Source organism: Epinephelus lanceolatus, chromosome 10, assembly GCF_041903045.1.
Source record: "Epinephelus lanceolatus isolate andai-2023 chromosome 10, ASM4190304v1, whole genome shotgun sequence".
In the NCBI taxonomy this organism is placed as follows: domain Eukaryota; kingdom Metazoa; phylum Chordata; class Actinopteri; order Perciformes; family Serranidae; genus Epinephelus; species Epinephelus lanceolatus.
The window spans coordinates 1,757,371-1,782,073 of record NC_135743.1 but is presented as its reverse complement, the minus strand read 5'-3'; the positions used below and the strand labels follow the sequence as shown (position 1 = coordinate 1,782,073).

At 42.1% G+C, this 24,703-nt stretch overlaps 1 protein-coding gene across 2 annotated transcripts in view; it reads right to left on the bottom strand.

The window, feature by feature from the left end:
- Positions 1–24,703, bottom strand: part of bbs9 (Bardet-Biedl syndrome 9) — a 245,101-nt gene that overhangs the window by 193,289 nt on the left and 27,109 nt on the right. For both annotated transcript variants that reach the window (XM_033641704.2, XM_033641705.2), the window contains exons 7-8: positions 17,009–17,093; positions 14,266–14,449 (exon numbers count right to left, since the gene is read on the bottom strand). In XM_033641704.2, the coding sequence (XP_033497595.2) occupies positions 14,266–14,449; positions 17,009–17,093 (269 nt within the window). The remainder of the gene's footprint in view (positions 1–14,265; positions 14,450–17,008; positions 17,094–24,703) is intronic.

Below are 24,703 nucleotides of genomic sequence, written 5' to 3'. Positions count from 1 at the left end.
ACAAAACTGTTACACAGACGAACAGAGCCTGATCACATCATCTGCTCCTGGGACAGTTATGTTTATGATCGTCTTCTTGGTAAAATAATATTCCTGATTACATTCTTTACATTTGAGGATGAGTGTTGTTCAGCTCACATTACTGAAACCTCAGGATGACACTGAAAGAGACTTGATAGAACGATGTGACTGTCATGTTAGGTTCAAAGACATTTCTGTGATTTTCCATGAGTAAATCAGGAAGCTGTCATCATGACCTTCTCCCTTCCTGCTTGTTTAATGTCACTTGTCAGTCTGGATTCAGCTTCAGTGGGACTCTACTGAATGAAAAAAGGATTGAAGTGAACTACCAAAGTGTTTTGTGCCCCAGAGCAGCTCAGTTTAATCTCCTGAACATGCTCAACGCTTTCATAAAGTAAGAAACTTGGTGAGTGATGCAACAAGGATGTAAAAATCAAGACAATAAAAAGCTTTGACCCTCTTTGTTTCCTGTCTTTTCACCCAGATTTGTAGTTTGCAAATGTATTTATTGGTTTATGATATAACTTGTGGCGGCAGTAGCTCAGCCCACAGGGATGTGGCCTGGGAACTGGTGCCAGTTTGCTTCCTGGGCACTGCTGAGGTGCCCCCGAACATGGCACTGCACACGCTGCACACAGCTCCCCGAAGTAAAGGCTGCTGTTAGGTAAGCTAAGGGAGCGCTTGATTTGATGTGCAGCAGAGTTTTCTTTGAGCGGAGCGTTTTAAACATCAGTATCACAGCTGATCATGTTCATTTAAATGTGAAAAGCAAAAATCATGATTAAAATTCGAGTACGGTGCAGCCCTGTCCTCAGGTACGAGGTTTGATCAGACTTTAGCATGTGTGTCGTATGACCTGCGGAGGCTGAGTCAGAGGTACGATTATATACTGTAATAGATCAAAAGGAATTATTCCGCTGACCCATGTTCTATTTTAAAGTCATAAAATAATAAATGATTGATCACAAAAAACAAATGAAGGTTAAAATCTGATTCATAAAGTACCACAATGTAAACTTCACTCTGCCGCGATGATTCAACAGAATTTCATGGCTGCAAACGCAGCTTCAGTTTCACAGCAGAGCTCAAGAGTTTAAGGTTTTGTGTCTGATTGTTTGGCTTTGGAAAACAGCGGCGCATTCACAAAGCGAACAGTATTAACACATTCCTGTGGTGGGTGGCATTGCCCTTTAAGATGAGTACAACTTCCTGTAAAGTAAAATCATTTCTCTTCATGTCACATGTGGTTTGTTTATGTTATTGTCATTTCGATCTTTCATTTAAAGACAAGGTCAGCGTCTGTAGGTGTATACATGACGTTACATACACACTTTCTCCTGTGACTCATCAGGAGAAACATTAAATATAAATACCACTTGTGTTTTACTACTTATGTTACACACACACACACACACACACACACACATACACAAAAGTCCAATCCGTCCCACCAGCGCTGCAGCTACCACCTAGAGAGATCTGAGGTGATGGCCACACGCAAAACAAACATGCCTCACTCACACGCAGCTGAAGTTATAGTAACAGCGGTCAGCAGGGTGGTGCGGCGCAGGGGTCAAAATGACAGAGTGTGTGTTGGTGCCACATCAAAGCAAACACACACCTTCTATCACTGCATCAGCATTATAATTACAACCTAATTAGAAAGGTCCAATCTACATTCTGCCGTCATGTTCAAGCCGAGGTTCAGCTCCTGTCTTACTGCTCTCGTTACTCTTCAACCTCCACATTGTCTCCTCTCCTCTGACCTCTCTGCCTCGCTCTTGCTCCCTCCTCACCTTTCTTCCTCTCCTTTTTTATATTTGTCTTTAATCATCTTTATTTTCCAACCATCTGCGTCTAGTTTCACTCTTTCCACTACTCCCATCGGTTTGCCTTTTCCCCTCCTCTCCCTTCCTCCTCTCCTCTCCCCGATGTGTCCGATATCATTCCTTAAAGGAGAAAAGTTGTCAGAGACACATACCGTGTAACTGCAACATCCTCTCCTTTGATTGCAGCCGGGGACAGTTGTTGGATGTCGTTTCCCTTTTTCTCCCCCACCATGTTCCCTTTGTGCCTCTCAGCCACACTCTGCCCAATAAATTCCTATAAATAATCTTAGAAAAACTAGAACTACAGACTCGGGATTTTTTTGCCTTTAATGGACAGGACAGAGTGAAGATTCTGAGGTGGGGAGAGAGAGAGAGAGAGAGAGAGAGAGTGGGGGGCCGACATGCAACAAAGGACTGCAAGCCGGAGTCGAACTTGCGACCGCTGCAGCGAGGCATCACCTCTATACATGGGGGGCCTGCACTATCCACTAAGCTACCGACGCCCCGACAGACAAGTGTTTTAGCAGAACATGATGATGTCACAGTTTGACCTTGTGAATATAAAATGTAATCATTTCATCCTATTTAACATTTGTGTGAAGTTTTGCCATAACTAGCAAAGGAATGCTTGAGTAAGGCCCAAAACATGTTTTGTGAGGTCACAGTGATCTTTGACCACCAAATTCTAATCACTTCATCTTTGAGTCCAGGTGGACATTTGTGCCAAAATTGAAGAAATCCCCTCAAGGCGCTCTTGAGATATCACGTACGGACAGACGGACAACCCGAAAACATTACGCCTCTGACCACGGCTATCGCCTGTGCAGCAACATAATGACAGGGTAGAGAAGAAGATCTTTTATCTTCTTTATCTGTCTTTGGAATTGTGTACTGGCTCTTTGGTGATGGTGTAGAGATATGCGAAATCTGCAAACTTGTTTATTTCTGTTGTCATTTTCAGCTGTAACTGAAACATTTAACCCTTGTGCACCCCTTCAGAAAATGATGATGTTTTACCCTCTGTGCAAAAAATGTTCAGTTCCTAAAAAGTGCTATAAAAATATTATTAATGAATATTTTTTTTCACTTTCACTGCATTAAATCTTTTGACCAACTTCAATCCTAATAATAACTATTAAATTTACATGTATTTCTTCAATAATTTTAACCCTTTAATGCCATTTTAGGAAGATTAACCCACATGTTTTAACTGATAAAAAACACAAAATATGAAATATTTTCCATATACTAAGTGCAAACTAGGATTTCTTGGGGGAGGTTATTACACCCTTGGATATGTCAATAATTGACAACAATGTTGATTTTAATGCATTATTGTATTTTGAGCAGTGTGTGTTTATTACAATATACGCCACCTTTTACCCTCCGTGCAAAAAATGTTCAGTTCATAAAAAGTGCTATAAAAATATTATATATGATTTTTTTTTTTTTCACTTTCACGGCATTAAATCTTTTGACCAACTTCAATCCTAATAATAACTATTAAATTTACATGTATTTCTTCAATAATTTTAACCCTTTAATGCCATTTTAGGAAGATTAAGCCACATGTTTTAACTGATAAAAAACACAAAATATGAAATATTTTCCAAATACTAAGTGCAAACTAGGATTTCTTGGGGGAGGTTATTACACCCTTGGATATGTCAATAATTGACAACAATGTTGATTTTAATGCATTATTGTATTTTGAGCAGTGTGTGTTTATTACAATATACGCCACCTTTTACCCTCCATGCAAAAAATGTTCAGTTCCTAAAAAGTGCTATAAAAATATTATATATGATTTTTTTTTTTTCACTTTCACTGCATTAAATCTTTTGACCAACTTCAATCCTAATAATAACTATTAAATTTACATGTATTTCTTCAATAATTTTAACCCTTTAATGCCATTTTAGGAAGATTAACCCACATGTTTTAACTGATAAAAAACATAAAATATGAAATATTTTCCATATACTAAGTGCAAACTAGGATTTCTTGGGGGGGTTATTACACCCTTGGATATGCCAATAATTGACCACAACATTGATTTTAATGCATTATTATATTTTGAGCAGTGTGTGTTTATTAAAATATACGCCACCTTTTACCCTCTGTGCAAAAAATGTTCAGTTCCTAAAAAGTGCTATAAAAATATTATATATAAAAATTTTTTCCACTTTATCTGCATTCAATCTTTTGACCAACTTCAATCCTAATAATAACTATTAAATTTACATGTATTTCTTCAATAATTATAACCCTTTAAAGCCATTTTAGGAAGATTAACCCACATGTTTTAACTGATAAAAAACATAAAATATGAAATATTTTCCATATACTAAGTGCAAACTAGGATTTCTTGGGGGGGTTATTACACCCTTGGATATGCCAATAATTGACAGCAACGTTGATTTTAATGCATTATTATATTTTGAGCAGTGTGTGTTTATTAAAATATACGCCACCTTTTACCCTCTGTGCAAAAAATGTTCAGTTCCTAAAAAGTGCTATAAAAATATTATATATGATTTTTTTTTTCACTTTCACGGCATTAAATCTTTTTAACAAACATCAGTCCTAATCATAACTATTAAATTTACATGTATTTCTTAAATAATTTTAACTCTTTAATGTCATTTTGGGAATATTAACCCACATTTTTATTGTCGAAAACACAAAATTTGAATAACAACAACTTGTGTGTGTGTGTGTGTGTGTGTGTGTGTGTGCGTGTGTGTCAGTGAGAGAGTTAACTCAGTGGAGCAGAAGCTGCAGATCGCATATATGAACAATAACAATAACAACAACTTGCGTGTGTGTGTCAGTGAGAGAGTTCACTCAGTGGAGCAGGAGCTGCAGATCGCTTTCATGTGTACTTTGCATGAGTACTTGCTGCACTTGGAACACTGGGTCCAGACCTTTCGCTGTTGTGTGCAAAATGTGCATTGCTTGCGCCTCTTCAAGGGCCCGGCTTCTGCTGCTGCTGGCTCTGTTTCTTGGCCTTGGATCTGTGCAACCAGTGTGGCTGCTGCTGGTGTGCGCGGCATGCGGCGTCTTCGGGCCATCATTGGGGCAACTAGGGATTTTCCCAACTCCTCAAGAAACAGGCGCCTCCTAAACAGTTTCCTCTGATTCCAGCTGGGATCCACAGCCACAAAGAGGATGAAAGCATTATAGGAGGAGACGTCCAAGATGTTGCAAAAAAGGGTCTGTGGCCACCTGCAGGACCTCCGACGAGAGCTGTAGGTGCCAACAACCTTCAAAAGAAAAAGAAATGACCAAAGGAAAAAAAAAGCAAATATTCTTCCTCAACACAAATATAGACCATTTGTCATTCATTATATGAATATAAAAATTACTCAATAAAATGAACTAAATAACCTATGGCTATATCAGAAAATTATATATATTGAGTAATAACAAAATAAATTGCAAATTGCAAATAATTAATCTGTAATGGCACATACCTTATCTAGGTTGTCGACTGCACCTTTGCAGTGATTGTAGTCAGTCACAATCTTAGGTTTCTTCTTCGGGCCCTCCTCCACTGCTGGCTCCCTGTGTTTTGTGCTGAGCAGCAAGACGTTCCTTCCCCTCTTTGGCACGTAGGACACAGCTGTTTGGGTGCGAGTGAAGGCGAACACTGAGGACAGCGGTTCTCTCAGCCGGGTCTGTAGTAGCTGTGGGGGGAGCTCCGGCTTGTTTTTTCTCAAGGTGCCCACCAGGGTCATTTTCCTCTTCCGTAGCTCCTCCGCCAGCGGAAACGAAGTAAAGAAATTATCCATTGTGACAGTGTGGCCCTCAAGTCCCTCTGTCAACTCAAGCACCACTCGCATCCCCTGGTTAACCTCTCTCTCCGCTCCTGGAGACCTCCCGGTATAGACCTGCATTCTCCAGGCATATGAGGTCTCCACATCACACACTACCCAGACTTTCAACCCATACTTAGCTGGTTTGCTTGGGATGTACTGTCTGAATGAACAGCGTCCCCTGAAAGGGACCAGCTGTTCATCGACACATACATCCCGGCCTGGGTTGAAAAGGAGGGGGAGGCGGGTGCTCCACAAATCCCACAAACCCCGGATGGCAGCCATCTTATCCCTCTGTTGACGCGCTGGTCTGCTCAGGCAGTCGTCAAACCTGAGGGCCACGCTGATCTGCTGGAACCTCTTCCGGGACATTGTGGCACGAAATATTGATCTTCCCGTGTCCTCAGCCCAGAGGCTCTGTGTTGCCTCATCCCGGGATCTGTAGACTCCAGCCAGGATTAGCAATCCGATAAAGGCCCACAGCTCCTCCACATCTACATCTTTCCATTCTGCTGCTGTTCGTCTCCCCTGTAGATTGGTGTTCTTGAGGATAAGCTGAATAATTTCCTCAGTAATGAAGAGCTCAAAGGATGTCTTTGGGCTGCTGATCCTGGCTGAGGCATAACGCGTGGGCCCTGAGGTCAGAATTGGAGGTGGAAAATACCGCAGAGTCTCATCAGGGGTTGGACCCCAGATCACCTGCCCATTTCTGGATTTCCAAGCAGCAGCAGCCTCCTCCTCCTCCATGTCCTCACATGAGCTGGAGCTGGAAAACCCATCCTCTTCAAATTCAGGTAAAGCCTCCCCTGATGTCCCCTCACTGCCTGTGTCAGTCCTGCTGGATTCCTCTTCCTCACCCTCAGAGGACTGCAGGACAGCAGTCAGAGCCTCCTCCACAGAAAAGCGTCGCTTCATTTTTGCTGATGAAATGACCAGCCATGCAAGCTACATGCACTTATAGGTTTGCAGCAACAGCACCTGCGTAAACATGCTGCAGTGAAATCCAAAACAAAAAAGACCTTGTTTTGGTTATGGAGTACTCCTCTGATCGTTGACCTTTTGATCACTACTTTTTATTTACAAGTACTGTAGTGTGCATGGGACTCCGTATTGGTGTGTGTGTGTGTATGTGTGTGTGTGCGCGCGTGTGTCTGCGGGAATAAGAAAGGGAGAGAGACAGGGTGATGTGGGAAAAAAGACTTTGCTTTGGTAATGGAGTGCTTTGATATTTGACCTTTTGACTTCAATTTTTTACAAGTACTGTAGTGTGTATGGGGCTCTGTATTCGTGTGAAGGTGTGTGTATGTGTCTGTGTGTGCGCATGTGGGTGTGTGTGGGGGGTAGTCCGTGGGCATGAGAAAGGGAGAGAGAGGGGATGAGCAAAAAAGACTGCTTTGGTAACGGAGTCCTTCTTTGATCTTTGACCCTTTGATCTTGATTGATTTCTTTTTTCTTTTTTTACAAGTACTGTAGTGTGTATCTGTGTGTCTGTATTGGTGTGTGTGTGTAGGGGGGTTGACAATGTAGTCTGTGAGCAGAAAAAAGAGAGGAAGAGAGATGGGATGTAAAAATGTGATGAGCAAAAAAAGACCTTCTGTTTCCCTGTGCACACACACACACACACACACACACACACACACACACAAATAATTTTCTCAATACACACATTCATACAACACTTATACATCAATACCAATACACCCAGACCATTTTAGTTGTAATCATGTATTCTGTTGCCAAGCAACAGTCAGAAATGCAACAGGAAGAGGCCTCAATGAAACAGCATATAATGGAGCCCTCAGCCATATGGTGTAAAATGACATCATATGATGGATAATTGTAAAAAAAAAAAATTTCAAGCCAAAAGCTTAGATTGAAAAGGTAGTAATATGTAAAACAGCGTTTTATGCTAAAATTAGAGTAGGATCAAAAATGTATGTTATAATGGGAGTCAATGATGCAAAAAATGCCTGGAGGGTAAAAGGTGGAACTATTTTTTTTACACATATTATTATAGCCAAATTATCAGATCCAAGTTTGAAACTTTAAAACTTCATAAGAACCTGAAATCCTTGCAAAATTTTGTCCTGCTACCATGAACACAGGCAAGGTTATTGAGTATTTTTAATCAAAAAATGCAAAAAATGTACCAAGGGGTGCACAAGGGTTAAAGATCTATAGTTTAACGCGGTGCTCCGACCTCTCTGATGTTTCTGCTGTGCTAATTTTATGTACTCTGTTCTGCCAACGTCTTTGATTAGCCAAATCTACCGGCACAGAAGCTACACAATGTTCTGCTGTGGGCGGGACCACAGCAAAACTTATTTTAGCCACCTACAAAAATTTGAATCATTTTAAGTGTATGCTTCTTTTGGAACACTTTTCCTTCACTTTAACACTCTGCTCCTCGTCGTAACGAGCTGTCTGACAGCACAGACACAAGTTTAAGCTGTTACTATATTCTAAATATAGCAAACCACATTTTAGAGTGTCCTTTTACCGGGATCATCTCAAAGCACACCTGTGTAGTAATGATGCTGTCTAATCAGCCTCACCTGTCAGGTGGATGGATTATCTTAGAAAAGGGGAAGAGCTCACTGACACAAATTTTAACAATCTGAGAGCAATTTCTTTTTGGCATTTTTGCCTTTATTACAAAGTAAAGTGTAGCATAAGGTGGAGAGAGAGGGTATGGTAAGCAGCAAGGGTCCAGAGTTGGAGCTGAGCCTGCAGCTGCTACGACAGGAGCATGGCCTTTGGAAAAGGGGCACCTGCTGTACCAGGTGAGCAAGTGGGCGCCCCTGAAATATATCTTTTGAGTGCATTAAAAATATCTTAAACTTAAACCTGTGTAAAACAGTATATAAACTGTTCTGCAGAGAGGAGAGACAAATTAAAAATAAAAAAACCAAAGAGTCGGTGGAATTCTTCTTGAGTGATGAACACCAATTCCCTAAAAAAAGAAGAAGGTGATGGAGAGCGCTGTTCAACACGTCACTTTAAAATCTCCCACAGGTGATGTGTTGGGTTGGGATCTGGTGACTGTGAAGGCCAGATGGTTCACATACTTTCATACTCATCAAATCATCCAGGGAGCTCGTCTAAATCAACCTGTCGCCCATTTGTCACGTTTCTAGAAGTGAGGATCAGATTATCTTATTTCAAACCAGAGATTTAGCCTCTCATTGTGAAGTGTTCCTGTGGAGAAGTCGACTTGTTTGCGAGAGAAAGAAAGAAAGTAATAGACGGACAGAGGGAGGGAGGGTGACAGGGGGAGGGAGGGCAGCGGTCCAGCAGAAGCAGCTGTGAGGCTGAAGGCCAGAAGGAAACACTCAGGAGATCTCCGCTGTCTGTCCTCCTCTGCACTACACTCTCAGCTGTAAGCGCTCTGTGGAGACCCACTGAGTGTCCGTGCACCATGACAGAACCCTCGCTGAATGGTGGGTGGCGGCTCTGACAGTCGCAGTGTCACTGAGTGTCCGTCTGTTAACAATAAAGAGTGCAGCAGCAGTCTGATCCCGCGAGCCACGAGGGGATTTTTATGTGGTTTTGATTGTTGACAGGAATCATGTCCCAATAAAAGCTGCTTTTGTTGCTCTGGCACATCACAGACTGAATTTATAGCCAATTTCCAAGAGCAATTGAAATAATGTAAATAATGTCTGGAACAGATAGTGAGGGGATCTTTGAAAGCTGAGACACCGCACTTTAAAACATCAGCTCTTGGCTGTTCTCAGAATCCCTCCATCCATTCCTCCCCTCTGGATCCTTCCTCCACTCGTTTTTCTTTCCTTCACATCCTTTTTTTATTTTCTCTTTCCATCTGCTCTCCATTTCAGATCAAGTATAATACTCTAAAAAATGGTTCTGTGGTACACTGTTGCGTGAACTGAAGCAGACAGAAACATTTTTGTTGCTGTAAAGAAGGCTCATAAAAAGGTTGTTTATTGCTCCACGCTCAGAAGGTTACACACAGAACTTTTATTCTACTGGATTTAAGCCTCGTTCTGGAGGTCCAGCCATATCTGGGTAATTAGGTTTGCTTGTGGTGATAACAACCAGGCTGCTGAGAAGTTGCACCATTTCTCCTTCTCTCCCATATCAAAAAATAAATGACTTTAGCGCTTTAGTCCCTGAGTGCCAGGCTCAATAAAGTGAACAGAAGCACAGAGTCAGCCTGTTTAGACCTGGGATTAACATGTGTTTTGGGTGATTCGATCACAAGTGGACTGCGCTGAATACACATCTAAATGACCATAAAGACGCACTGTGATGCAATCACTCAAACCACTTGCTGAGGTAGTCTAGGACACATTTGACCACATATCTTTTGTTGTATAAACACGAATCTCCCCAACAAGGACTATGTCATTGGTGCAGGTCGTGCACTAATGCTTTGTGATTGCATTTCATGTCAAGTTGGACAAAGTGTTGCATGGGCATCCATTGTTTTGCCCTGTAGAAGGAGACGTGTTGAACTGATATTGCTGCTGACAGTAGGGCTGGCCAGTATTCGCTGTGACGGTAACTTACTGCAGTAAACATGAGCCGCGGTACTGTTTTTGTGGTTACCTTCATACCGCAGTACTCCGGCTACAGCGGCAGAACGGGGCCTGGTGGCCGGCCTGCCTGACGCACCTCCCTCGCTACGTGATGGAGGTGGCCTGGCCGACCGCACCAAACCCAGGCCCACGGGAGAAGGGGGCCCTCCCTCTTCCCTCTAACGTTTATACATACTATATAACGTTTTATACACAATAATAGATGGATTAGCAACCGTTTTACTTGACAATAAGTAGTTTCCATCCTAGACTTGTAAGGCTTTTTAAATTGTTTTATTTAAAGGTATAATATGTAGTTTTTCCACATAAAAATGTCTAAAAACAACTAAACCAATATTATATATTTTGTTTAGTTGTGTACTTTGATTATCAGAAATGTTTCCTACAATTTTTCAAACCCAGATAAATATGAAATATTATTAAAAGTTACGGACCGTGTCATTAGGTCGCAATGGCGGTGTAACTCCAGTTACCATAGACATTAAATGAAGGAGAAGAAGAAGCAGCAGACCGGATGAGACGTCAGAATGAACGTTACTGTTGCTAGGCTAAGCTAACTCGTCATGGATCATGATTATGCATTGGTGGTTGCTGCACCTTCTGACACCGAAGCTGTCCCGGTAAACAAGCTGGTAAAACGGAAACGTACGGGTCAACCAAGCGATCCCAGAAGAATTTGGGATAAGAAGAGAGCTAAATCAAGGATAAATAGTGGTGTGGCCTTTCCGAGATGGAGAGAGCTTTGTGAAAATGTAGGACTACAATTCGACGCCGACCTCGCGTGTGTTCTGCTAGACAGGTAAGCAAACATCTGGCTGATGTTATCGAAATATTAATCATTTTCACCAGTGTATTGCAAGCACTGCTGCCCGCCGGGGCACCAGCGCTCCGGCCAGCGGCCTCCGCTGCGGAGCGGAGTGGAGGCTGGCTAACCACAACATCTAACGATAGGTTTCTATAATGCTGAGCTGATGCTGGTAAATGAACTGCATTTATAAAAGAGGCAGAGGAATAGCTAAACATAAGACGCACTGAGCAAGAGAGAGCAGCAGAGAGGGAGAAGCCATCGCTAACTGTACAGCTAAGTAACTAGCAGTTTGCTCAAATAACTAGCAGATTGCTAACCGCTCAGCTAAAGTAAGTAGCATTTCTGAATAGAGTGTAAATAACTGTTTATAACGGTTTCACGGAGTGAGGAACGTCAGATCTGTATCTGTTATATGACTACAACTCCCATGATCCCACGCTACTTCATGATGTCATCCGACTCCATCTTCTGTTATTGTTTTGGTTTGAGACCCCTAGCAGCAGAAAATACATATTGCACGTTCAAGTTGCAAAAAAAAACAGGGAGGACGATGCCACGATTTCATACCGTCACTGCATCCCCCCGAAATAATACCGTGATATTGATTTTAGGCCATACCGCCCAGCCCTAGCTGACAGCACTATCACCTGTTATCCTGGGTAGCAAGCATGCTACAGAGCAGCTAGCAAAAGTGTGGACATAATGACTGTGTGCAGGACAGTACTGAAATCTGAACACAAGCGGTCTGCTGGAGACACATGATAGACAAACAGAAAGAAAGACTGAATACGTTAAGAGATTTATAAAAAGAAGTAAACACTACTGTTAAGTTACCTGTTTTCAGGCCTTTTTGTGACGTCAAATGTGACACGCCAGGAAAACACACACACAAAAAAACATACTCGTGTACTGCAGAGTCATGTTCACAGCTCTGGTCTACTCGCAATAGAAAAGGAGTCTATATCCTATTTTTAGTAGGTTTACCCGTGTTTAAAAAACCTGCGTACACATGCTAATTTCAGCAGGAAAGTGGTATAATATGAAGTGTGTTTTCTCTAGTGTATAATCACCTGGAAATAAGAATCATTGTGCTTTCATTTTTGCTTGAAATGAGACGTTTTTCTACACAGGGAGCAGGTCCTCTTCTACGGAGATCACCATGTTGCACCGCCATGTTTCAACAGTAGCTCAGAACAGACAAACCAAACACTGGCCCTAGATAGGGACATTATCTTTGCGTCGGCCATCGTAGTTAGCAGCGCATCTGTGACCAGCAGTGTTGCATAAACACAGATTATTAAATGTGAAACAGCTTCATTCAGTGTTTTGACCAGTTTAAATTGGCTGGTTCATTTGTTCTGGAGAGGAAGTGACCTCTGAGGATAATTCAGCTCCTGGTAAAAACAATAAACACTGAAAGAATTCTAACCAGGAGAAGATTTAGCTAGTTGCAATCTGAAATCTTCACCGTCACTAAATCCCCCTCAATCTGACACACAGTCGTCTAAACCAGCAGAGAGGAACGTCTGCTCCGTCAGATTCCTTGAAGACTTAAAGATGACCAAATATGGAAAAGCACAGTTCTATCTGGGCAGGAACAATATATTGTATATCAGATCTATCAATCTATATATATATGTATTTATTATGAAATTCATTCATCTTGCCCCACATGTTTATCCACTCCAGTGTGTTCAGGTTTTGGTTTAATGCATGCAGCAGAGCGACTCCACTTATTCCATCATGTTGTGCCAAGAGCAGCTTCCTGCAGAGCCAGTCGTGTGGCACGGGGCCACCGCACAGAGCCCTGTGTTTCTCTGGGTTTTGTTCTCCTCTGCTCCACAGTTGGGTTGTGGCAGGTGCACCGATGCATGGTGCGTTTTGTGTTACTGCCCTTTTCTTTACTCCAGGGTGAACACATCAGAGCTTTACCCGCGCTGCATCGGCTAAACCTGAAACCATCCCTGTGGAGGCTGAGCTCAGTTCAGTGTCACGTATCCAAATCCTTCAAAAACTTCTCTTACCCAATTTTATGTCTCACGATTCCTGATTAGCTGCCAAGTGCTATGAAGTATGATCACTTTAGCCTTTGACCTTTGCTCTCTGTGACAGGTGATGCTCACACCTGACATGTTTGCCTTCAAACTAATAACTGCCTGTAAGATTCTGATCTAATTTGGACTCAACAGAATTAATCTGACCACAAAACACAGAAACAAGACGGACACTTCATTTGTTTCCCATCACCTTCCACTTCTCTGTCTTACATGTTTCAGTTCTTTATTCTTACACATCCAGTTAAGGGCCTTGTTGATCTGTTTCTACAGCTCAGCCAATCATCTTAACTGGATCAGACATGCAGGAGTAAACCTGAACAAAAAACTTGTTGAACAAGAAGAACGTGAGGACTGTAAAGCTGAAATATCCCTGTATGGATTAGGATTTTCTTGCTGCACTACATAAGTCCTGTAAGAAAGGTTTAGTGTCCTGGTTTACCCACAGACTGTATAAAACAAGGAGACATATTCACCATGAGGTCACTTGTTGGTTTGTGGACCTATGTTAGGAAACCTTGAGTTTGGCATTCAGGGTGGAGCTGAATGATGGATGTCAATGATGCATTGCTATGCCTCTATCATGATTGGTCATTGTGGTAGAGACTTGTCAAAAGGTGGCCACGCCCTAAAGGATCTCCTGTGTATTGTCTGTTTAACACTAAATAAGACCATCATTTACAAAATGAACATCATGCTGTATTGAAGAAGACTTGCAACTAATGACTGAGATCATAAAGTCATTAGGAACAGGAGGTAATAATCAGCTCCTCAGGATGTCACCATGGCATCAATTAACGCAAATTCAGCTAATTCCTGTGTATTCTGCACGAGCATGCAATTTTGTCCAATCACCACAACTTTACCCCAAATCTGACAATCTGAAAAGTGTAAAAAATCTCATTTCACTGAACAGCTATTAACAGGTTTAACGATAGAGTCAAGCTGTTTCGGTGTCAGTGTGAGTTTGTTGAGAGCGTTAAATGACTCGATGACAGATGTTAGCGACTGCTGCTGTGTTAGCTCATGCTAACCACACAGAGAAAGTAGGAGGAGAGCAGCTGACAGAGGCCATCCTTCAGTGCTGCGTCAAATAATCCCCACAGCATCACAAAGAGTTTCTAATTCTGTGGGAAACACTCAACGCTCATAATAATTGGCCAAGAGATTTACCTGAGGCGTAGGGCAGGAAGCAGCTGGGGTTGAACTCCAGCTTCTTCATGAAGCGGATCTGGCCATTGTCACGGAGACAGTAGAGGTTCCTCTCGCCCAGGACGAAGATGGAGGAGGAGGAGTGGGAGAAGGAGGGCACACAGAGATCCAGGGCCTGTTCTCCCAGGATAAAGGTCCAGTCAGGCTGGAGGAGGAGAACACACACACACACACACACACACACACACACTGTTAGAGCACACTTCCTGAATTTCTTAAATTTTAAACGAGTGACAATTTCTTTTTTTTTTTTAAGATATCCTTTAGGGCACCTCCACCTTTAATCAACAGGACAGTGAAGTGTGAAACTTTCGTCCATCACTGAAATTTTCAGAAAAGGTTTGTCTGTTTTGTGTTTTTCACATCCGTCAGAGTCTTTAGAGATGTTTGACCAAGAATCAGTGAAGAAAATGTGGTGGCAGGACATAGCTGAGACAAGACAGAGGAACAAGGCACAGAATCATTTCATAGCTCAGACAGCTACGTTCAACAGGTCAGACTGTGATATTCAGGTGGATGAAGATGAAGAGGAGGAGGATGCAGAGACAGAGAGGGAGGACAGCTCCGCCCTGTCATGCAGCTGCGGCGCCAAATGTAAGACAGGGAGGGAGTGTGTAAGGTTTCTTTGCCTAACAACTTAATTAAAAAAAAAAGCATCCAAAAAATGAACTCAGCATGAAAAGGCCTTCACTGTCTGCAGCGCTGTTAATGTCTCGTCACTAAAATCCATCTCTTTGTTTCAGTATTCAGATTTAATAAAGGCAGAAATGTGGACAAATGTATTCCAGCTCTATAAATAGAGACATGTGATCTGTGTGTGTTGGCGTTCATGGCTCTGATGCTTTTCGTGCAGCTGAGGGAAAATTTAAGTGTTTGTGTTCCAGAGATTCAGACGGGATGATGATCTAACTCCTGTCCCACTGAACGTCAGTAGTAAATTGCAGGAGTATTAAAATAGTGAGGACGTTTTTCCTCACTGACATTCAATACATTCTCCAGCATTAAAAAGTCAGACTAATTATAAAGATCAATATGATTTAAGGTTATGGCTTAATGGCAAACAGCATTGTTTGTGCTGGTGCCTTTCATTTGTACTCACGTCTCTTTACCTTCTTTATTCCATAGTGCCGATCTTTCATACAACACTGCAGCAGTATATGTCTTACTGTTAAATCTAACTGTTGTATGTAGTTATTAGTACTTTAATTTTCCAGGTATTATTTAATGTCTGTTATATTCTGTGCACGTCTTCGTTGACATGCAGGAGACCTCTCAGGGGCTTCTTAGTTGTTGACATGTTGGAGTGACTGACTGCACCTTTACACACACACACAACCCATCAGGGGCAGTGTCCACAAAACAATTTTTCCTGAGGCCAGCTTATTTTATGTTGTAATGGGAGCACCATGTATTTATGTTACACTACAAACGCCACCAGCATGATGAGGCACTGAGCATGAATTCTGCCCTGAGCGCTGCAAGTAGGGCTTTGTTTTTCTGAATGCTGAGAGATGACAAATTTCCAAGTTTGGGTAAAATGCTAAAAGGAGGGACAAATACCACAAACACCAACCGACACATTTCAAGGCCCTGACACACCAAGGTGACGGTCGGCTGTCGGCCATTGTTTGGTTGACGATGAGCACCTGTCGCCTTTGTCAGTGCAGTGTTTCCTGCAGCATCGCCCCTCGTCAGTCCCCATTGTTTTTTATTGGCCAATTCAGCATCTTAAATCTGCAACGATGGAGCTGAGCTCAGGTGAGGAGCAGAGGAGCGTCAGTGAATAAAGGAGGAGCTACAGTCCAGAGGGAGTGAGACCAAACCAACTTGTTCCATGAGGTCAGATTATTTTTCTCTTCAGCAGAAACGTTTCCTGATGGTTTGTGTTATTGTTCACTGGCGCACGGTAAATATGCTCTGATTGTGTTGTTCATGTGCTAACTGGCTAACTAGCATCAAGACGCTCTTCCTGTTTCCCTTTTTCAGTGATGGATACAGACGACCACCGTCTGCTGCTGTGGAGACGTATTTCCTCTCAGCAGGAGCAGAACATATGTGCTCTTTGGCCATCAGCTGAGACACAGCGATGTGAGGCGACACAGGAGGACGGACCCTTTGTCGCTGCTAATTCTCTTAAGTCAGTTTGGTGTGTCTGGGCTTCAACCGTTGAACATGGAGGAGAAATATGTTAATGTAGTTTGTATATATTAATATAGATTATGTATCCTCTCAATAACCACTAAGACCGACGGGTTCGTCCTCTCTTTCTACAGCCTTCTGCCTTTCCTTCATGCAGAGAGAGCGAGCACTCAATAACGCACTACAAATTGTAGCAACCAGATGCAACCAAAGCGTCTCAGCCGAAAAATGCTGCGCCTCCAAAGTGCTCACAAACGCTCCCAGCTGAGGTGGCACCTGGTGTTTCCAGAGGAGCACCTGGTGTTTTAAGCTGGGAAAAAAAACCCTCTAGTGGACACAGGGCTGACGCTGTTGTGTATGTTGCAAACATTATTGTTTGTCAGACCTTTAACATGTTCAGCCCAAAGTCTTACAAAGAATCCATTTTTCCAAAATATGGATTCCTCTGTTGTTTATATTTGATCATGGAAAACAAAATTACATTTAACATTTCTGGGAAAAGCTGCTTTTAAAATCCTTATCAGTATTCAGTGCATCTCTGGCAGCTGGTGTGTTTGGCACTCACCGTCAGCCTCTTGCCTCCAGTCTTGAGGGGCAGGTCAGGATCCTGTTGACTCTCTGCCTCTGTAGCCACGGCCAGAGTCTCGTACCTGAGAGACAGCGACACACACAGCTGCTTATACAAACACACACTGAGTGTCTGTGGATCAGTGTCAGTCTGCTGTCAGCGAAGTGTTAGAGAGATGTTTGCTGCCACAGTTTCAAAAGTTGTTTTCTGAGCCAAAACATTTCAGACATGTCAAAATATGAAATGTATTTGCATTCAAAACAGTGAATTCAGGGTTGATCTGCTGCTGAGATGAAAATACTCTTAAAACAGTCGATGACTCAAATGTAGAAGTCATAGGGAATCTTTGACGTCCTTCAGACCTGACCCCCTTTTTTAACATTACAACTCTGTTTACTGTAAATTTAACCTCTGATCTGACTTTAGCTGACCTCTAAGACAGGCCAGCAACAGATTTAAGTTTGTTCAGTTTTGACTAAGTAGGACAGTGTTGGCTGCTGGTGGAGCTGAGTGTAGGGATGGGAACCGAGAACTGGTTCCAGTTAAGAACCGGTCCATATTTGTCCGATCCATCTGAACGTAATCAATTCCTTTTTTAAATGCCATTCTATGACACTGTGCACGAGTGCCGCTGATTCCCAACTGAGCAGCTAAATTAAAATGTCCAAATATTCTCTTATCTCATCCACACTGTGTTCAGACTCACAGATAATAAAACTGTGTACGCCGGCTTTTTTCCCTGTACAGAAAATTGATCAGGAGTTAATGAGGCAATCGATAAAGAATCAGTGGCTGGTTTCACAAAACACCTCAAGTAGAGCTTAATTTCTCCTTAGCTGAGGGACTTACTTAAAAGTGTTGCACAGAATCCCTTACAAGGTTTTCTTAGTTGAGGAAAAATGTTAAGACATGTCCTGGATTGAAAAATATGATACAGCAGTAAAATTCAAGTTTCCATGGAGACGTTTGTTTTCTTGCACTCGTGCTTCTTGTGTTGTCGTCTCACAAAGTTGGCCTATAGATTGTTTAAAAAAAAAAAAAAAAAAAAAGGCGGAGGAAAATTTAACAAGAAACAAACTGATCAGAGGAGGAAATAAAACTTGTAGAGAAACTTTGAGAAAAAGGACGTCAATTTGATCTGCAAATATCAGCAAACAAAATAAACTAATGTTGGAGGAAACTGCAACGAAAATTAATACAAGAAGACAAAGCTGCAGAAAGTAGAACCAACTTTAATTTGTCGGACAGATCGTGAACTGATCAGATCTGCAGTGTCAAATCATCTGCTGATTGTGCAGAAAAGATGCGTTAATTTTCTTAATTTATCTCCATAAACTAAGACACATTGTGTTTAGGAGTCACAGATACCATAAGTTTTTTTTTGTGGGACCTTTAACTAACTTTAAGGGATTTCTAAAGTATAAGACCAAGATAACAAAACCTAAAATACTTAAACATTTTAAGGAAACCTTACAGAGAAGATTTAATGGTATTTTGTGCAACTGGTATTGTTTTAATGAAACTTGAACTCAGACTTCAAGGAAAATCCTAACTTAAGATATTTTGTGCAACTGGCCACAGTCCAATAAGCAGAATCAATAATGGCACTGATATCAACACACTTTGCACTGTGCAGGAGTATTTCTCATTTCAGATATTCCACAGCCGATCTAAAAACTCACATTAGTGACTCTCCTGTTTCACATTTTGCTTCTTTTACCTTGAGTCCAAAACCACAACAACACCAGATATTTTCCTGACAGAAGTTCCGTCTGTGCGGTCGGGGCAGAAATCCTAGTACGCTTCACTTATTCAGTTTTTATTAAAGTCCAACACTGTATAACATGTTCATTATTAAGTGAGTCCACAGCGACCGTCTCATATTCTCTGCTCTCTTTTACAGCTTCTGTCAGGTCACTCAACAAGCTGCTGACCTGCTGCTCCCCGGAACTGCGGTCTATCAGTTTTAATCAGCGAGCTGTTGGCGACTGGCTGAGGGTGAAGTGGTCAGACTGATCTGTGGTCAGTTGATGTTGGCATCTTCAGCATCGGGAGTTTTCCAGTAAGAAGCTGGCAGTGGGAGCAGCTTGGCGGGAATCTATCCTTCTCCTCTAACACCTGGATGAACAGAGAGCCGGCCCGACTGAGCACCGCAGCCCAAACACGACATAACTGCTGATACATCCACTCACAGCTTTCTCACTCAGTGTTTCATATTTGGACCTGAAACCAGGAGCCGGCAGGTCTGAAATCCATCTGATAGGACTATGATACAACATGGCTGCCACATTGTCATACCAGCCATCTTTACACCAGGAGAATTTCTTCTTCAGTATGTTTCTGATCAGTAGATAACAATACTTGGGTAATGTCAGAAAACTAACAAGACAAACTGACACCACAAAATAAACAAAGACGTCAATCATATTACAATTTTCGAAAGATGCTGCTGAATAAACTCCATGAACACAAAGCAAAATGTGTCTCCAAAGATTTATTGATCAATTTACTGATTATTTTTGATTCCTAGTATCTTCCTCCAGCTGTCTACGCACCGTGTGAAACTTATTTGATGTTTGTTTGTTTGAGTGGCTCATCTGTTCCTTTTATGCATTACATTGTGGGACTAGAGTGTGAACTGCACATTCAAAGGTGAAGTCTTTTTAAATGATGTACGCTGACTTTTTAGCCACACGTGGCTGGTCGACCACTTTGTATCAGGCAGAATTATCTCAACAACTGTTGGACAGGTTGTCATGAAATTTGGTGCAGACATTCATGGCAGAGTCCTGCACCGAGTCAGGTACCCGACAGATGACCCGACCTGGTGCAGAACTCTGATTCACGGTCACCTCAGGATGAATTTAATATATTTGGTGATTGTCAATGGGCCAAATTTCAATTTACAAAATTGTGAATAATCATTCATTCATTTTCTGTAACTGCTCATCCTGTTACAGGGCCACAGGTGTGCTGGAGACTATAATCCAGCTGACACTGGGTGAGAGGCAGGGTCCAACCAGGACAGGTCACCAGACCATCACAGAGCTGACACAAAGAGACAGACAACCATTCACACTCACATTCACAGCTATAGATATAGTCGACTATCAGAAGGAAAAAACTTAAATGTCACGTCCATTTTGCAATGAACTGTGGGCAATTCAATCAGTAAAGTTTGCAACTTAAAGGGATAGTGCACCCAAAAATGAAACTTCAGCCATTATCTACTCACCCACATGCCGAGGGAGGCTCAGGTGAAGTTTTAGAGTCCTCACAACACTTGTAGAAGCAAGCGCGCACACGTGAGCGCAGTGCCCAGAGAGGCAGTCAGAGCTACAGGCTACAATGAGGCTAAAAACAGAGTTCAAATGAGGTTTTTCCAAACAACTTTTTATGTCGGGGCTTCAGGACACTTGGATCACTACGGACGAGCAGTATGGAGATATTTTGTGGTTTCAATGATGTGTTTTTGGACGTTTGAATCTGGGGCGCCGTCAGCCTCCATTAGGTGGAGCTGTGTTGCTACCTCCTCTCCTCTTGGATCTCTGCAAGTGATGTGAGGACTCTAAAACTTCACCTGAACCTCCCTCAGCTTGTGGGTGAGTAGATAATGGCTGAATTTTCATTTTTGGGTGCACTATCCCTTTTTAAGCTGACTCTCTGGAAGTTTGCAGAAAGTCAACTTTAGGGTTCTTGTGGACTGGATGAATTGTAGATTTGGAGCCCTCAGCGCTCCCAAACTTCTCGAGAACATGCCTGCAAAGTACACGAGTCTGCAAGTATGGTGAATTTTGGAAATTTGGATTCAGGGGAAGACAAAAAATGTTGAGATACTTAAAGTCTAAAGAGGGCACAGGACCGCACTCTAAACATTAAAAAAACGTGTGTTTTGAAGTGGAGGTGTTTCTGAATGCCAAATGACACGTCAAATTTAGTGGCATCAGGAGTGATGCACGGTGGTGCAGTGGTTAACATTGCTGCCTCACAGCAAGAGGGTTCCTGATTTGAACCCAGGGTGGGGAGGTTGAACCAAGCGCTGTGTGTATGTGTGTAAAGAGAGAGACAGAAAGAGGGGGCCAGAAGGTGAAGGTGCACTCACACAATGTTTCTGCAAGTTGGCCAATTAATATAATATCTTACCTGGAACGCTGCTTCGTCATTTTTTGTCCCACAAATTATATTTTCTGGTGTAATTATTATTTATTAGATGGCATGATTCTGATAAACATAACTGATGTACTGATGATGCAGTGTTTATCATAACAGGCCATGATGCTTTTTGCAAAATAATCAAAATAATTACAAAAACACATAATAAATTTGAAAAATATTATTGGAATATAAACCCTATGATATCATACCACTGTAGAATTTAATAACCAGTTACTCTGCACAAACATGTCGGCACATAATGAGTGTAAAAGTGCATAATGAGTGTTTGTAAGAGCAAATCCCAGATAAGAAGACTTTGGTAAATGTCAGAATCATCTTTAAACTGCATAAGATTTCTCCTTAAGAACATTGGTGAACGAGGCCCAGTGTACAAAGGAACAAATGAAGTGTTTTAAACTTTGATGTTTGCAATGCAACACAAGATTTACAGCCTCGAACCCGTCCGTACAGTAGCTGTGTACCCGCTGAGCAGACTAACGAGCTGCTTTATGGATGACTGCCAGTAAAGAAACCTTTTCATCACACCGTGACCATTTCCTGGGGAAGAAAATGGACGAAAATATATATTAAACATGTCAGCGGTTATAAGCTTTGAGAGCAGCACTCGATGGATCGACAGCCGGCCGACTGCTGCTCGAGTGAATGGATTAAATTCAGACTAATAATCCTAAAACAACACCAATAAAATAACTGTATTCTTTCACTCCACCCTTCACTTAGATGTCTTATTAATGATGGGATGTGAGGGAGCATGAATTAAAACATGCGTGTGTGTGTGTGTGTGTGTGTGTGTGTGTGTGCTCAGTTCCATCCAGCAGAAGTTGGTTGGTTGTTGGTTTAAGTTTTATGAAGGAGGGTAAAAATCACACAAAGCACCGTGTGTGCAAGAGAAAAATCGAAAACCCACAAAAATCTGATTATTCACTTGCATGCCTAAAGTATGAGGAGGGAGAACAACACACACACACACACACACACACACACACACCACTGGCAGTGACATACACTTGGGAACGCTGGGTATTTTTTTTGTTTGCCATTTAAAAGTGTTTGTGGTGACGGTGGTTCGCTCTCTCACACACGTGGACAAAGTTTTGGTTGGGCCTGATTCTGTGTGTGTGTGTGTGTGTGTGTGTGTGTGTGTGTGTGTGGGTGGGTGTGTGTGTGTGTGTGTGTAGGCGGTATCAGTCGCCATGTAGAGTGGAGGACACTGAGGTTGAGGAAACAGTCTTCTCATTTATATGAAAGAGGATCTCTCTGAAAAACTCCACAAACAAACACTCATTTACCTCCAACATATACATCATACATACATACACACACAGATTATACAAACACACACTACATGCATATGCTCTCTCCGTGTCATGGGTAAACACAAACTAAAATCTCAAAACTGACGCCAACACACACACACACACACACACACACACACACACACACACACAGAAACTAAATCAAGCTCTCATTCATCAGAGCAGGAGACGGTCCAACAGGCTAAATAAACGGAGCCAGGCAGAACAGTTTGACCAGTCATCTGATATTAAATGTATAACAGTCAGTGAAGCCTTGACCCCGTCACCTGATACCGAATATATATAACACTCTGTAAACATCACTGCTCGGCTGTGTAAAAGTTTCTCTCCTCAAGATTCCTCTTTAAATTCTGCAAGAATCTGAACGACCAAACACCACAAGAGGAGAGTGAGAATGTGTCTGTGTTGTTTGAGTGTACTGACCCTTTAAGAGTGATGTAAGAAGTATCCTGAGTCAAGTGATAGGCTGAGACCCACAGAGACTTCATGACATGCAGCTTAACAAACAGCTTGTTCACAATCATGTGACTATTATGATGCACAAAAGTCAGACGCAGGGCAGGAAGTGATAAACCCATGTACTGTCTTGGATATAGAGGAAAGGGACTACATAAAAGTGTTGGATAAAGCAGCAGGTAGGGTCAGAAAAAATTAACCCCTGTTGGACGTGATCCACACAAAACAAAGAGAAGTGATTTTTCTGACATCTTGACTGATTAGCCCGGTGTGGACATGATCATTACAAATGACCTCATCCTCCAGACCTCCTAACGTTACGGTGATCCGATGACAGAGTCTCATGGACTGTAACTATTTTGTGTGTGGTTGGGTCGACGACTGAAATGACGACTGTCTTGGTTTTGGCCGAGTGAGTAAATGTGTTTGAGTTTAATGGAGATTTATATTTCAACTCTATACACAGATGCACTGCTGCCAGGCTAACATTGCTAGGAAACGTTAGCTAAATTTAGCTACTGTTTTCTACCCATTGGGTCAACTGTTCCCAGAGGTCTGGTGAGACGTGAAAAATCTGGCTCGTGTATAAAAACACGGACAAGTTGTCACAGCTCACTGTAATTGTTTCCAACTCGAGGCATGTTTAACACAAGACTTTAGCATTTACGTTTGACATTAGTTGACTCTGCTTCTCCAGACTGAAGATGGAAATTTTTGATCCACATTTGTTTCTGTTTGTCTGATAGGACCGAACAGCACAGATCATAGCCATTTGTCCAGTGTTGGTGGTCTTTGCCTCCAGTTACCTGCCCTCCATCTAGACAGCACAGCAATGTGCAATGTGCAATGTCATTGGCAAAGAAGCTACTGGATGCAAACTGCTGCCCTGCCACTAACTGACCATTTAATCCACCTCCCCCTTCCACTATCTGTGTGTTAACATTTTTTAAATCCCCTTTGCTACTTTGCTACAGTGACAACATCTTAGCTGACAACTTACAAGCTGAAAGTTTCACAGAGAGATTTGCAGCGTGCAATAAAACATACCTGCAGTATTCCTCCAGTAAATTGTTGTACAGATCTAACACAAATAAAACAAGTTGTGAACGCACCTCAGAAAAGCAGACACTCAATCTTGCTGGACTCTCATGCCCAATGTGATCCATTTTTTGACACAGCCAATCAAAGTTTATTGGCCACATCTTTTTTACCATGGTAGCAGCATGCTCCAGTGACACTGTCTTCATGAGTTTCTGTGATATCATCATAATAATGTTCTGCTCATACAGCCAACAGATCCAGCGAGTTCCTCCAGAGCTGAAGTATCGTCAGGCTACACCTCTAGAGCTCCAATTATCAAATTAGTTTTGTCTTTGTTACCACTAAAGGTTGAATCACACAGTTGACATAGACGTCTCTGTGGCGTTTTCATTAATGGACAACTATTAAATGTTGGTACATCAGTGTTTACTTGTGTTGCCAGGCAGCCTACTTGTCAGGTAACGTTCCTCCATTAACACTCATTGACTTCTCGCTTATCACCAGAATGTTTTGTTTTTAATATTCCCTGGCATTTTGGAGAATATTGCAATGACTTCATTCAGCATAAACACCTCTGTGCATGCCTGTAGCGTGCGCACTATCTACAAAGGCCTGTGCCACATCGTCTTCCGAGAGTTTGAACAAACCTTTAGTTTCCCCTCAGCAAAAGGAGGTTTGCACAGAGTGAGTGTTTCAACTCAAT